The sequence below is a fragment of the Tympanuchus pallidicinctus genome, unplaced genomic scaffold (assembly GCF_026119805.1).
Source record: "Tympanuchus pallidicinctus isolate F22 unplaced genomic scaffold, pur_lepc_1.0 scaffold18, whole genome shotgun sequence".
Taxonomy (NCBI): Eukaryota; Metazoa; Chordata; class Aves; order Galliformes; family Phasianidae; genus Tympanuchus; species Tympanuchus pallidicinctus.
The window spans coordinates 15,065,716-15,081,150 of record NW_026294699.1 but is presented as its reverse complement, the minus strand read 5'-3'; the positions used below and the strand labels follow the sequence as shown (position 1 = coordinate 15,081,150).

Genomic DNA, 15,435 nt, shown 5'->3' with positions numbered 1-15,435 from the left:
ACAATTTTGCAGAAGTTTCAGACTTACAGCTTATGCTGAGTTTTCATCATTTTAAGTATATGTCCAATTTACCTGTTTTTACTGGCAAGGTGAATTTTTTTGGTTTTTTTTTTTTTCTTCTTGTTTTTTACCAGCGGTGATTTTAACAAATACAGAAAACTGTTTAGCAAGTAGTTCTCCTATGCAAAGTCAGTGACTGTGAGGTCATATCTGTACATTCCTTTAACTGTATCTCACCTCTTCAGCTAGGAGAGCAGTTGGCACAGCTTGTTCCTGCCAGTGGGATTGATGTGGTAGAATTGGAAGATGAAGGCACATGTGTGCGTTTCAGCCCATTAATGACTTCTGCAGGTAACATTCACATTACTCAGCCAGTTGTAAACGCTGGAGTTTGCTATAAAATTGTACGTCAGTCTCCTGGTATAAAATCAGATACATTCAAGAAACTTTACAGTATTGTCCGATTATGAGGATTATTTATATTTTCAATAAAGTATACTGGCTTTATCATTTCAGGTGTGCCTCTGTAGTGGGTGCGTTAGACATGGCTCAAATACTGTACGTGTCCTCACTACGTCTGCAAAGACAGATTTTTATGAATTACATTTGTAAACTTGTTAGGAAAAGCAAGGGAGATACACACTTTGTTTCTGAGAGTCATACAAGAAATACAAAGGATAAATCATCCCAGCCTTTCCTTCTCACAGCTGTAAGGAAAAAGATGCTTGATGTTTCTACACAGGTGATTCTGCACTGAAGTGGTGCTTGTGTTCAAAATACAACTAAATAGACTAAATATTTTCTAAACCTCTAGATTATTTTTGTAATTACTGATGTCAGAGAAACAAATCTGTGTTTTGGAAACTGCTGAGGATTTGCTTAAGGTAGCACCAAATACATAGTTTGTTTAGACTTAGCAGCTGCATAGAGTAACGTAAAAGAGAGCATCAGGATCAGATGATGAACAGTAGCTGCTTCTAGCTTTTGTAGGATGGTTTAGGCTATCAGAAAGCGTGACGCTGATGTGAGAGGATCCATAATGTACACAGGGAAACTAGATCTGTAGAATAAAATTGCTTGATGATGCTGAGATTTTTACAGTTTTAAAAGCAAACTACAGGAACTAATTTGTTATCTGTTTAGCTATGTTAAAAGGATTTTTTTCTGATGGAGGCTACTGATGTAATGAAAAAATGTATTGTCCTTTTTAGTGTGTAACATCAGTAATTTTTCTTACTATCTCATCGTTGTGAAATCCTTAGCTCAGATTGTTTCGATTTAATAGTGCATAGATAAATGAAGAAAAGACTTTGGTACATACAGATCAAGGTATCTCAGTACTATCTGAAAATTATGATTGACTTACAGTGGCTTATTTACAGATTATTTGTTTAATTCAGACATCTGTGCGTGTCCATTCACTTTCACTGCATGCTAATACCACAGGCTCTTTAGTTTTAGGAACTGAAATACAAGATGTTGATCAGTTAGTAGACTGCTTAAAAATGAAGATACCAGTATTGACAAGTACACTGCAACTGAGAGAGGAGTTTGAGCAAGAAGTGAGAAGAACAGTAGGCCTGTTGTATATTGAAGATCTCAGCTGGCCAGGATTAGGTATTGTAAGGTATATCTTTCAGTATTTTCTTCCTTATGGGTGGATAGGCAGCGCACTGTTGGAAAGGAAGGAATAAAGTATATCTCTGGTAGTGATTTGGATGTGTGTCGCTTGCGATTATCTGGCTTTGCCCCCACTGAAGTGTTTGCATGCTTTGTTTTCAATTAAACAAGTTTTTTATATTGTTTATTTTAAGAAAAGGTGAATTGCTTTTTATGGCAAATTATAGAAGTATTTTTAATATGGGAGGCAGCATATCGGTCTGTTAAGCAAGAATGTAATATGCAATGCTGCTTAATTATACTAAGCCTAATATACATTCATATCCTTCACTTCCATAGTGAACAGAGCCCTTTGAGTGTCTATTCCAGTCATCTGATACAGTCTACCGGGAAGGATTCTGTAAAATCAAAACACTGGAAGTAATCAATATGTTACCTAGAAATCTGTTGTATTCGATTAAGTTTGCATTGGACAGCCTTCCCCTTGCTCCCAACCCTTAATCTCATAATCTGTAAAGTTGGTTTCAGCTTCTGGTTTGTAAAATACAGAATTTTGTAGAAACAAGCTAGATCAGTGGGGTTTGTTTATGTACTCTAAAGTGAAATTACTATCTCTTGGCTTGATTTGAAGATACAACTATCACAGTGATGGGAAGAATGATGACAATCAAGAAAAAGAATTGGAGAAAATTAACACGGAACTTCTGAAAAAATTAAATGAGCTGGAGTCGGATCTCACTTTTTCTCTGGGTAACTGCACTTAAAAAAAAAAAATAAATAAATCACTATCAACTTCAACGCAAGATGTCTTCCTGGCTGCATTATGATCTTTCAGCAGGTCACATGTACATAGTTCATTAAAATGCAAAATTACACTGCTGTATATGTAGTTAATTTATAACCAACATCTGTAACTGTTCCCCTCGCTCCCTATTACAGTTGATAAATGTTCAGCAGAGCTTGAGCAAGTTGCACTGTTTTCACCAAAATATGTGAAAACTAACCTATGAGCAACTAGACCTAAAAACAGTTTCTTGCCAGAAAGAATGAAAACTGCAGGTGCACCTCTCTGTAAACTTAAGGCTGTCAAGGAATTTTGTATCTAGTGAAACGCAGTGTAACCTGTTGCAGATATTGCACTTAATTACTGAAGTGGGCATGCGTTGTATGCATATATAAGGCTTTCTAGATTTGTAAGTATGGGCATAGAATGTATGGTGGTAACACTTCTCAATATATTACCAACACTTGATTCTCCCAATGCTCACAGGCCCAGAATTTGGAGGACAGAAGAACTGCATTTATATTGGCATGGTAACTGAGGATCTGGATGTGTCGGAGTTAGTTGAAACTATTGCAGCAACAGGCAGAGAAATTGAAGAAAATTCAAGAGTATGTGTTAATAAATCAAAGAGCATTTCAGCATCTTTTGTTTTTGTGTACTACCCTCAGGGCAAGTTTGTGGTGTTTGGTTTTTGGTGGTGGTTTGGGTTTTTTGTTTGTTTTTTTTGTGTGTGTGTGTGTGTGTGTTTGTGTGCACGCATGTTATTTGGTTTTGTTTGTTTGTTTTCAAAACTGTTGTTCAACCCCCTTTTGCAAACAATATCCCCCTGTTACACTGGGTTATTTAGCTTGCTGTGATGACCAAATCATCTTTTCAGTTTTTCATTTTGTTTTTATTAGCATGCAGTCACAAACTGTTGGCATTTTGGAGTAAGTGCCTGTCACCAAGGACTCTGATGTTAAAGCTCATATTATATTAGGCAAATTGGCATTTGTCTTGCACATAACAAAACTGTATCTTTGTTTTTTCATCTTTTGTTTCCCCAGTAAGCTGTTAGGCCTTCGCAGTATCAAATGTGACTTCTGCCCTCTGGGTGTATATATATAGTTTTAAAAATCCTATGGTCGGTCTGTATGGCTTTTAATTTACAGTAGTAATGAAAGAGTTCTCATAAAATGCAGATTTAAATTAGAAAAAAAAATCTGACTGTTCAGTTTACATCCTCAAAGCCTGAATTAAAAATACAATTTCAAATACACATAATGTACATAAGGATGATGTAACTTCTGTTTTCATTAGTTGTTGGAGAACATGACTGAAGTTGTTAGAAAAGGGATACAGGAAGCACAACTTCAGCTTCAGAAAGCAAATGAAGAACGACTTCTTGAAGAGGTAAGGTTATGAAGTTATGTAACAGCTTGTCATGATGTGGTTACCTGGCTCACTGGTCTTTAACTGTGGACTTCACAGGGGCTGTTACGACAAATACCCGTAGTAGGTTCTGTGCTGAACTGGTTTTCTCCATTCCAAGCCTCACCAAAAGGAAGAACATTTAATCTAACAGCAGGTAGGACTCTGTGCATCTGCAGCCATGTTATGCTGTGTTCTAAATGTTTCCAATTTTATACTGAAATAGCAACACTTTCTTGTGCTAATTGAGTGATATAACGCACCCTTGGGATGTAAAGGAACAACATGTTCTTCACTATTTCTGTAACACTTCGATGAGAAAATCTCATCCCTTATATAGTTTACATCTTGTTCTTGTATATTGTATCATGCTAAAAAAAAGCTCTATTAGATACTGGCAAAAAAAAAAAAAAGAGGAACAATTGCTGGCCAGACATGCTATGGAAGTGCCTATTCTTGCAACAAATGCTACATGTATAAATAGATGAGCTAGTGGGGAAGACTTTCTGCTGCACTTGGAATCTTATTCTCAATACATTGTCTTCAAGGTCCTTAGTGAAGAGAACAGTAAGGCTTCCTTGGGAATGCTTACACCATTTATAACAAGATATATTTTCAAAGTGCAGTGATTGATGGCTTGCAGCTGGGGATGTGTCAAGCCTCGAAGAAAAGGGAAAACTGAGTACTGGGTGTCTACCACTGTTGCAAAGTGAGTGTGAGGGGAACTTTATTCATCTCTTTAAGACTCAGCAACTCTGTCCCCAGTTACTCAGAAACCAGCTACAGTCGAGTGGCAGTTTCAGATTAACTGCAGACAGGCAGTTTCAGAAACCTGCACTAAAAACAAGATTGTTACATATATATATATATATTTATATATATAATATATATATATATAAAAGCAAGTTTAATATATAATAATATATGTATATATTATTAAAAAAAAAAACTATATATATATATAAAAAAAAAAACTGACGAAAAGAGAACTTGTCTATATTCAACTTGCAGCTTGCTACTTCCTTTTGACTTGCAGGTTCACTAGAATCCACAGAATCTACATATGTATCAAAAGCCCAAGGTACAGGTACTACCCCACCACCAACTCCAACTTCCAGCCTCACAAAGCAAAGACATTCTGGTAAGTTTCTACTTTGTGATTTTATTCTAAAACTTGTTGAAACACCCTGGCCTCAGCACACATCTGACTTGAGTGACGCTAGAGGACCTGCATGGTTTTCCTTTCTGTTATAATACCTGGAATTAGATCTTAAGTCCTCCCTAAATAATGTAGTTTAAACATAGCACAGAATACTACCACAGTAAATTTTCTAAGACATTCTTCTAGGAATGTAAGATTTTTTTATGCCCCCCAAAGTGTGTGTGAAGTCTTGGGTCCTCCTCTGGAATAGTTGGTGGCAGCCCTGCCTATCTTAGGAGGTTGGAACCAGGTGATCTTTAAGATCCCTTTCAACCCAAGTCATTCTATGAGTACTGAGGGTGAGTTTAAAAAAATAAATAAAAAAATAGTAGGTGTAGTAATTGTGTTTGAAGTTAAAGTGTAAGTAATATGTTATTGTGTATTTGAGCACCTGTCTGTTACTACCTAATACTGTGTTGACAAAGCCATTCTAGAGTGAATAACTATTAAATGCATGGCGTTTTCCTTTTACATATATTAGTAATTAATGTAGATTTGACTCTCAGGGAAGCCATAGTTCTACACCCCTCTTTAACTTCTGGCTGGCTTCTAGCCTGTGATTTTCAGTGAAACTCTACACCTTACAATGACTTTGGAATGGGTTTCTCAGCTGAATTTTAACAATTCTCTGTGTACGCAGGATAAAATAACTGGTGCTTGTTGCCTTGCATATGTACGTGTAAGTGGAAGGAAGTATTTATATGGTTAGGGTACAGATTAGCACCTGAATAAAATCTATTTCTTTGTAGTTGTAAAATTCAGACGCTTTCTTTGAAACTTGCCTTCTGTGTACTACACATCTGATGGCATCACTGGTACTGTACTCTTCAAACACTTTACAGGTCAGAAAATTTTTAAAAAGGGTCTCAGAAATTCTGATGCATTTAATGAGACCAGTTCAGTTGGCCACTGCGATGATCTGGAAAAGCTGGCTCAGAGACCTGCAACTCTATCACCTGGCCAAGAGCAAAGACCACTGGAGACATTAAAAACAGAGCTGCCCAAGGAGGTGCTACAGGCAACAAATAAAGATACCGAGGACATTCAAAGCAGCAAATCACCAAATGACTGCACAAATATAGAACAAGGAAATCAAAGATAAAAACCAGACTCTGGATTTAAGACTGTCTGCATAAATCACATGCCTCAAAGGGCAGGATATTTTAATGATGCATTTAAAATGTGAACAGTGCCACACACTAATACAGTAATATAAGTACTGTAACTTACTAACTGGGATTTTGCACACATAGAAATTTTCCCCAAGCAGGAAAGACTTGTCTTTGTGTACACTCAGTACAGTTGCTTTAATCCTGTACATGTTGGTGTCAACAAAGTTGCAGTGAGATTTATTAACTGCCTGACTGCTTGTAAACATTTGTCAAGAAAATAGGCAGTTACAGTTCCAATAAGATTTCAGGCTTGACAGTAGATACTGACTCAGCAGCCATGTATAAGATTAAGAATACAGCTGCACCCAACAATTGTAAATTGATCTTATGTGTATATTTTTAAGAAACTGCTTTTTTAAAAACATTTTTATATTAAATATTCAGTTTAACCTCTTCAGTAAAGCAGCCTAGTCATGCCAGTTCTACTTCTGCGTTTTTTTTCTTTCAGCACTTTTATGAAGAACATTGCCAAGCAGCAGTGGTGCAGTCAGTGTTAGGGATGGGTGCCTGTGTGTATATATAGCAGTCACTGAATTGAACTTTGTCATCACCTATTTTTTTTCTGTTCAGGTGAGGCCCTGAGTATAAGAGGACTAAAGTTACTGAGTTTTAAGCGGTTCAGAAAGAAATAGTGCCTCTGCATGCCTAAATGGCCTCTCGCTTCTACTACTAAAAAGAATCACCAATACATTTTTTTCCTTTGCATGGCACTGGTAACACATGTAGTATCATTAACTGGACTTTCCTTGTTATGTATTTTTAAAGGTAGTTAGAGCAAAGCTTAAAAAAAAAAAAAAAAACCCACTATATTTGTGCTGATTTCAACACTTACTTTTGAATAACTTTAACTTTCCTAGGGCAGGAGTTGTACAGATTCAATGAAAATATATAGTTTATTTACAGTGCAAGTTCATAGTGTCTAGGACTATGTAACGCACAAGTTAAACTTTGGATACATCAAAAGCTACAGTGTACAGGTCTTCCCCCCCTGCCCTCACATGATTTAGTGCAGTTGCTTTTCTGGAAGTTTCCGGAGCCCCTTGCGGAAGCAACATCTTTTGGAAAGCTTGCTCTGCAGCAAGGTTTTTGGAGAAAATCTTTCAATCCCTACAGAGCTAGACACGCAAGTACTATAGTTTGCTCTGTTTGTTTTTTTGCAAAGGGTGTCAATTTAATGGCTATAATGGGGGTAGATTAACTTTGATCTGAAAAATGAAGGTTTTTTTTTTTTTTAATAGTAACGTCATCTCATTTGACTTTCAGCATCTAAATCCCGTGGGTAGGTTTTGCTCTTGCAGTAACTTATGTAAATTAGAGTGCAATTTTTCTGAAGTGCAAAAACAGTTAAGTTGACTAGTCTTCCTCAGCGATTTCTTTGGTGCAATGAATAAGTTAACAAGAGTAATTTGTGGGGAATGAAGTTATCACCACAATGATTATTTTCTAATGTTTTTATATTTGGAATTGTTAAACCAGTAGTTTTGGTGGAATGAGCTTTGTTCTTCAGCTCTTCTTTGATTGTTTCAATAAAGAATCTTCAAATTATTAGTCTTAAGATATATTTTTGAATGAAGTTCCTGTAGAAGCTGCAGTAGACTTTAAGCATAAGCAACTTTCTTTCACTTTACATAGAAAAAGAGTTTCTCAACTCCATGTTCATATGGTGACTTCTAGCCTCTGGGTTGCAACACTGCCATCTGTCTGTATTATAGCAGTCTGATCAGCACAGATACGCATTGAAACAAAAAACAATTACTTCAAAGTAATTGAGGTTCCTACTTAGTAATGCAGAAGAAACGTTACTTCTGTTGAAATATTTTATTTGAAAAGCATAGGAATCCTACTATCCATGACCCGCACCATGCTTTTACAACACCTTCCTGTTCTTCTGGTACTGCTATGCTTCCCTAAAGTAGCTGGAGTTGGGTTCCAAGTTAGGCCTTGTCAGAACAAACCAGTTCCCACAACCCTTCTTCATTTTTTTTGTATATGCGAGGTTTTCTATCAGGAAACAGGGAATGAGATGGAAATGGATGTGCTTTTAAAAATGTTAACGTAGAACGAATGTGGGAAACAAAGTGGGGTGGCTCAGCCAAAGGCGATGTGGAAAGATTCTGAAAAACAAGATGACAGCAAGAGCTGCTTGAAATTCAGAATACAAAAGCTCTCAATTACTCTCCCTTCTAATACAATTATTTTTCCCCCTCCCCTACTATAGGCAGAGAAGAGCTTTGACAGGCCCTACCCCTTCTGTTCTCAGCTAAAGAGTACCTGTAGAATCTGTTGATCATCTTGTTCTAACCAGAAATCCACATGTGGGAAAGGCCTCCAGAAATAAGGTCCAATGTGTAGTTGTTCAGTCTTTGCATCATAAATGTTTGTCAGCTGCAGTAACACAGAACTGTTTACAGGGAGCCTTAGAAGTTAGACAGCACTTAAACAAATGAAAGAGACAAAGAAATGCTTTAAGCTGGAAAGCATTTGTACTGGTGTAATGCTATAATGTGATGAAAAGTACAGCAATAATAGTGGAGCAGCAAAATCCTAGGCTTCAGCATATGAGAACAAGCACAAATGCTGCAGCAGCAGGTGAAGAAACAAGGGAAGAAAACTGCTTACCTTTGGAATGCCTCAGGTACAACAGGAATCTCCAGATAGATGCCTCTGCCTCCACTGCCAGCCTTACATGAGGGCTGGAAAGGGGGTGGGTCCTGGTTCCACCCTTCCATCACTCAGTGCATTGCATTGCATTGCATTGCATGCACCTGAGCTCCCTGGGCTGCCCTGCCTTCCTACCAGGTGCTCCATCAGTGCTTCAAGCCATGACTCAGCATTTCCACTACAGCTACCAACCTGTTTGGCTTTTTTTCCCCTATATTACGATAACTCATTGCCCCTAAGTGGTCTTACTTTCTAGCAATGATACCTGATTTGGAATTTCATTGCCCACTTTTATTTATACTCACTCTTGCTCCTGTTAAAACATGGGCTGAACGCAAATCCTCATCTGGCCCTTTTTCTGGAAAAGTTGCAGGGAAAATCTCTGCTGTTTTTACATTCACAGCTGGTGAGAAATAGAGTTTAAACTTAAGACACAATTTTAATTCTTACCAAACATTGCTTAAAACAACTATCTCCACAACACTGCTATTGTAGCAGGAATTTTAGAAGCTGCCAATTACTATTCCCTTTGCCCCAGGCCCCATTATCTTAGAACATCTATTTTCTGCCACACCTCCAACAGCACTCTACAACAGGCATTATGTAAACATTAAAGGCAGTGCATTTAGTACTAGAATCTGAAAAGATATCCAGTTGCCAAAAAAAACCCAAACAATTCTATTTTAACTCACCTATTCCGTAAATGATTGGCAAATGAATATCCTTCTCTTCTCTGTCATTTAGTTCTGTAAGAAAGAAAGGTCAAATGTGTAGGGCACCAGACTTTTTTCTGTACAGAATTCACTCAGTTGTGCATTACCAGAGAAGAACTGAGCTAACAGTGCTTAAAAAGACTGAAGGAAAAACAAATGAACAAAATCAACATAGGACAAAGCCTAAAATGAATATGGAAAAGGTGATAAGGTCAACATTAACATGTTGGGGCCTACAGGAGAACTCTCATCTCACTAGGTCCAGCTCTAGTCATTCCATTTTCTGCGCAAGCCAAAATCAGCTTAAAAGTCCCAGGAAAAAAAAGTAAAACTGCTGTGATGTCGATTTTCAAAAATGCAAGTCACCAGTAACATTTAAATACAAAGGTTATATATGACTTGAATACAATACAAAGAAAAGGAAATAATTATTTATGTGACATCACATGTTACAAATTAACTGGAGGAGTCTATGAACAGTCTAACAACCTCAAAGGTCATTATGTTCCTTTCTCAGTTGCCTCTCTAAATACTCAAAGCTATACAGAGGCAGGAAATGGCCTGGTAACATTCACAGGTCCTCCCCAATCTTAACTGAGGGAATCTTTGCTGAGCAGGCTGTCTGACATTAACACACTGTAAATAATAAAATGTAAACATACAAGTCAAGTGGGAGGATGCGTGCCATTATTACAGGACAGATTTAAAAAGGCTATGGATGGAAATATCTGGACTTCGATTTCAGTAGCTAAAATTTCTTCAAAAATAAAACAAAAAAACACAAGAAGACATTTTCTTACCTGATACACAGAAAGTCACTAAATGAACATCATCTGGTTGGAGATCAAACGCTCCTACAGCAAAAACAATAGCAGCAATATATAAGACTGACCGGTGGCAAAGCAGGTGCTGAATATAGACAGGGGGATTATCAGTGCTGCACACTGCAGAATAGATGGGCAGAAGGGACTTAATACACTCTTCATAGACAACACAACAGAACAAAGAGTGTTTTTCAGGTTTGCATCAAACCAACTTTTAGAAAAAGCCACAGCTCCTAAACATACCAGTAATTTACAGAGAGTAGCCATTTAAGATGTCAAAAGCATGTTAAGAAGTTGTGCCACTTGCTCCTTTTACTGACATTGTTTAAAGTAGCTCTGGCATCACATCAACTCTGCTTTAGTTAATTGCACATATTTAAGTACTTTCCTAAATTGTTATATATATATTGAGCAAACCCAGCCTTTCATTGTATGTACTTCAATTCTCCTTTTCCCCATCCCACACTTTTTTTTTTCCCCCTGAAAAGTTCACCTTTTTTCCCATAGTTCTAATAGAAATATAATGTTTTAAATTGTAACTGGATACATGAAAACCATGAAGCTGAAAAAATACGTTAACCAAAACATTTTGTGCTGAGCTCTCATGCAATATGTACCATACGTAACAGGAATCTCATCATAACATGTGAGAGGGCAAGAGGGGCACATCCCACAGGACATCTGCCAGACCAAATTCCTCGTCCCATAGCCGCCTCCCTCAATACATGCCCGTCTCTTCCAAACTCCAGTGAGCTCAATGCCTCTCTACGCTTGGGAAGTGCTTAGCATAAGCCAGGGCACTTGAAACGTCTAAGTTGGTACTTCATGTTTCCCAATTTGTTTGTAAAGTACCATAACCACTTCTCTGTACAGATTTCATGAACAGAAATAACATCTTTCATCAGGCAATTGCAAACAAATTAAGATTTACCTCATCACATTAAAGTGAAAAAGGAATAGTAACTGATCAAGACATTCCCATGTACTGATTTGGACAGTGACAACACCTGGGCAAGATCACACATCAGCTTGTCAGCAGCAGAGCTAGGAATTAGGTCCAGCTGAACAGCACTCCCATTCTACCCCCTGCAATGCATGTCAGGAACAAATGACAATTCCCTGCTCCACACCTGGCCACAGGCAAGCCTCAGAAGTCCAACCCCTCCTCTTCAGCAAGTTTGCAAGTAGAGAAAACACCCTCCAAAATTAATCCCCACTTGTTCCTATTACAAGCAGATTTTACCCAAATCCAGTCAGAACTATTTTTTTCTACATGAGAGTGGAAAAAATGTGAACTTACTAAGAAGCTGATTAGTAAGTTTTTGTGATAACTGCCTATCATCATTGAAACCTCCAACTAGGTGCACTTCCAGCCTAACAGAGATGGAATAACAGGAAACAGCAGTTAAGATGACATCCCAAAGTGAATACCTTTACAAAATAATCTCCAGTCCAAACTACAATGCAATCATTAGAGGAGTCTCACTTGTTAATGGTTGTATGTGTAGCAAACTGTGGTTGGTAATTTTATTTTGAACACTTAGGAATCATTCAAGAAACAGCACAATATTTAAAAAAAAAACGCCTCAGCAAGCATTACACACATGCAATTCTATCGAAACCCAAGGTAACTGTGATGGTCAGTGCCTCAGTTTTGGACATAACTCAGTAACTACCTCTCGGTTCCCAAAAAACAGTGAGCTAAATGTGAAGGAGTTTACTCCCATGGTCTCCAGAACTACTCTAGGCCATACAGCAGCATTCTTCTCCAAGAAGTGTCTATATAAAGACAGGCGTTGTTTGTGAGCTTTTTTGACCAAACAAAAAACAACAACAAAGACAACTAGTGACAATTTTTGGGTTTTGGGCGCAAGGTCTCAGAAACAATAAAAAAGTGAGAGGAAGCATCATCAATCACCTAGCAAGGCCAACATTTATCTTTCAAAACTGGGCAAGGTAGATCATGAGTTCTAGAGACCACATTTTCCAAGTCCATGGAGTTTTTGTTCTTATCAAACTACACAGGCAAAAAATCTCCACACTGAAGAAAAGCCTTGCTAGCCAAAATCTATCTCAGAATTTGTTGCTGTTGTTGTTGTTGTTTTTTCCCCAGTATGGGTCCTTGAAAAATCCCAGACAGATTCTCAGATCCAAAAGGAATTCACAAGACCAACATTTCTCATGGAAAAACAGAACAACTAAAAACAGTTATTTGGAAAGTTTAGTACATCTGAAATAAAAGTTACTGAGAAACAGTAAACACCAAACCACTCAATGGCATTTTTACAAAGCCACTATTCAGAATAGAACCACGCTTTAGATCACTGATAGAAAATACCCACAACATCATCATCAATAAATCAATACAATAGTTATCATTTTCCATACAGCCCCTTATAGAAATATTTCTTGCACGGTTACCTTGTTTGAACCCCATAAAATCAGATAACAGTTCCACAACTTACAAACTGCAGCTGCTCTTGTGAAAAACAGTATGTAACAATTAACAAAGCAAAGCTGACCTTCCATAACCTGTGGTGTTAGAGAAAGATTTTACTGAACTCATGATGAGCGACACCTCCGCTTCTGTGTCTGATCCATCACAGTGTGTCAAGCATGTGGCTCCGCTGCCTGAGGAAGATGTGAGAAGACAGTGACACTGGTGGACATTGTTCACTACCATAATTCAGGTCAACAACAGTCTGCATTATTACTGAATGCAAGAACTACGCCCCACCTACTCATTTCTATTAGTTCAGTAGCCTCTAGCATAAGAGATGGGCTGATGGGCTGACTGCATGAGACAATAACCTCTATGTACGCCCCATTATAAAAATCAGCTGAACAATGACTGGTGCAAACACCTTCCCAGTAAGGACCAAGAAACACCCTTGCTATCAGAAATACAGGAAGCCTTTCCCATAAATTCTACATGTTGTTGTTATTGCCAAACTCTGCTCATCCAGCTGGCTGAACTCTCTGGCATTCACACCCAGCCTGTGAGACGCTGCAAAAGTGGCCACTAAAGCAGATCGAGTTTACGATTTGCTCATTTAGCAAAGTGAACATGGAACTGGTACTGAATACACAAACTCTCTGAATTTATCACAGTTAAAGCACCTTGTAACTTTTTGAGACGTCAGTTTATATAAATGAAATTGCAGCTTATTTCATTAATGCAGCATAAACCAGTGATGATCTGAGCTGTACTAATTTAGAGGTACAGGCTGTGTGCAGAACACCCATTAAGATACCTGTGTGTCGGAGCACAATTAAGTGGCAGGTAGTTGCATCATCCGACCCAAGAATAGACACAGAACCTATTTTAAAGGAGAGAGATTGTGTATGAACTTTGCTGTCGTAATAATTGCTTTAGCAGAAGTGCTTACACTCGTACATACCATCATTAGGGGTGGTCACTGCAAACTCTCTCTGCTGGACATACAGAAGCCCTTTGGGTTCCACAATTTGAGTAGGCTGACTTCTTAGAAGTTTTGCCTTTTCCTAAAGATAAATGATAATAAAGACTACAGAGGCTGAATTCTCAGCCACTTGATAGAAACATCACCTCCAAAAAGCAAAGGTACCCAGGTTAGCAGCAAACATGGCATATTTTGTATTTTGGAGGATTCTGAATTTCTGGTTTTTCATCTTCCTGCCACACATTGGCTAGCTGTTAAATCCCATAATTCCCCACACAGAAAATACTCTTTCCCTGCTTTATAGAAGGTAAATGGAGGAACAACAGGACAGGGCCAAGCTGACATCAGACAATGCCAGAGCAGATCTTGCAATTTTACACAGCACAAAATCATACACTCATTAAGGTTGGAAAAGGCCTCTAAGATCATCCAGTCCAACAGTCCACCTACCACTACCACTGGCCACTAAACCATGTCTCTAAGCACCACATCTACATATTTCTTGAACACCATCTGGGACGGTGACTCCCCAGTCTCCACGCGCAACCCGTTCCCCTAACCAACCACCCTCTCAGGGAATTCTGACCTGACATCCAAAGTGAACCTTCCTGGTGCAACTTGAGGCCATTCCCTCTCATCCTATCACTACCTGACAGAAAATTTCCTTCTTCTCCAAAACGTGAAACTTTCAGCTTTTCATGGCCACAATCCAATATACTTATTAATTACTAGCAAATTGTAGCAATTAATCATCATGCTTAACCGATGGAAAACTGACTTCCTGGGCTCTGACTGCACTGCTGGCTAGCTACTGTGCACATTTCTACACTAGAGCTGAAAAAAAACCAAAACTATTTCACTCAGTTTTTATCAAATCTGCACTAATTTTTTTTTTTTTAATTCCCCCCCCCCCCCCAAGAACTCAGTTTCCACAAAACGGCACTTTCTTATGAAAAACAGCTCTCCAACCAGCTCTGTTAGGCAGTTCCTAACCCACGAGCTGCCGTTCTGATTAAAACGTTTACTGTATTAGAACGAAGTTAACACCTCTCCGATACCGCAATCCCGACGTCCATCCCTAGCCGCCGGTTCACCCCGCGGTTCCTCGGCCCGAGGGCACCGACCGCCCCCGCCGCCCCACGCCAAGTTCTCACCACAGGGCAGCTACCGCCTCCACGATGCGGACACGCTTCCCTTCAGCCACTTCGCGCCTCTTTCACGGGCCGGGGCCGCGCATAGCCGCCCCAGACCTGCTACCTCCGCAGGCCCGCCCAGAGCCGCCGCAGCGCTCACGTCGCTGTCGGGCCGGCCCGCCCTAAGGCGGCCCTCAGCGAGGCGGCCTCGGGGCAAGAGAGCACAGACCCCGCGGCGAGGGCTCGGCCACCTCCTCACCTCCAGGTGCGGGTGGGTGCGGATCACGCCTCCCGTGAGCCGAGTCAGATCAATCCGCTCCCCGTTAATCAGCAGCGGCATCGCGGAGAACGCCCAGGGCGGGAGGCGGCTGCTCCGCGCTTCCTCCCCGGGGCCGCGCTGGGCCAAGTCGGGCGCCGCCGCGCGGAGCGCTGGGAAACCGCGGCAGAAGCCGCTGAGGGCGGGGCGGCGGCAGGAAGCGGCGGTCTGCGCTCGTT

At 39.5% G+C, this 15,435-nt stretch overlaps 2 protein-coding genes across 10 annotated transcripts in view; one reads left to right on the top strand and one right to left on the bottom strand.

Annotated features, from left to right (window-relative positions):
* Positions 1-7,732, top strand: part of PDXDC1 (pyridoxal dependent decarboxylase domain containing 1) — a 29,975-nt gene extending 22,243 nt beyond the window's left edge. For 5 of the 8 annotated variants that reach the window (XM_052679499.1, XM_052679497.1, XM_052679503.1 and 2 more), the window contains 8 exons: positions 246-351; positions 1,456-1,627; positions 2,252-2,370; positions 2,891-3,012; positions 3,704-3,796; positions 3,875-3,971; positions 4,851-4,955; positions 5,858-7,732. In XM_052679499.1, coding sequence (XP_052535459.1) covers positions 246-351; positions 1,456-1,627; positions 2,252-2,370; positions 2,891-3,012; positions 3,704-3,796; positions 3,875-3,971; positions 4,851-4,955; positions 5,858-6,117 — 1,074 coding nt within the window. In that variant the 3' untranslated portion in view covers positions 6,118-7,732. Of the gene's footprint in view, positions 1-245; positions 352-1,455; positions 1,628-2,251; positions 2,371-2,890; positions 3,013-3,703; positions 3,797-3,874; positions 3,972-4,825; positions 4,956-5,857 lie in introns of those variants that run through there. The other 3 variants (XM_052679498.1, XM_052679502.1, XM_052679504.1) reach the window with 3 other exon arrangements.
* A 258-nt stretch (positions 7,733-7,990) lies between these two features.
* Positions 7,991-15,403, bottom strand: NTAN1 (N-terminal asparagine amidase). Of its 2 annotated transcripts, XM_052679511.1 has the most exons (10): positions 15,200-15,403; positions 13,787-13,889; positions 13,640-13,705; positions 12,908-13,016; positions 11,686-11,759; positions 10,362-10,415; positions 9,541-9,594; positions 9,154-9,251; positions 8,459-8,572; positions 7,991-8,301 (listed from the first exon to the last, which is right to left on the bottom strand). In XM_052679511.1, exons 1-10 carry the CDS (start codon positions 15,278-15,280, stop codon positions 8,122-8,124), a joined length of 933 nt encoding a protein of 310 aa, XP_052535471.1. In that variant the 5' UTR covers positions 15,281-15,403; the 3' UTR covers positions 7,991-8,121. The 2 variants fall into 2 exon arrangements, with proteins under 2 accessions (XP_052535471.1, XP_052535470.1); XM_052679510.1 differs by lacking the exon at positions 13,787-13,889 and having other exon boundaries at positions 15,200-15,323.
* Between the last annotated feature and the right edge of the window lie 32 nt (positions 15,404-15,435).

Coding starts and splice junctions, on each gene's coding strand:
- NTAN1 (XM_052679511.1), bottom strand. CDS start 15,280: ATGCCGCTGCTGATTAACGGGGAGCGGATTGATCTGACTCGGCTCACG. Junction 13,890..15,199: donor GCACCCACCCGCACCTGGAG/GTGAGGAGGTGG, acceptor ATTTATCTTTAG/GAAAAGGCAAAACTTCTAAG. Junction 8,302..8,458: donor ATGATCAACAGATTCTACAG/GTACTCTTTAGC, acceptor CTTGTTTTTCAG/AATCTTTCCACATCGCCTTT.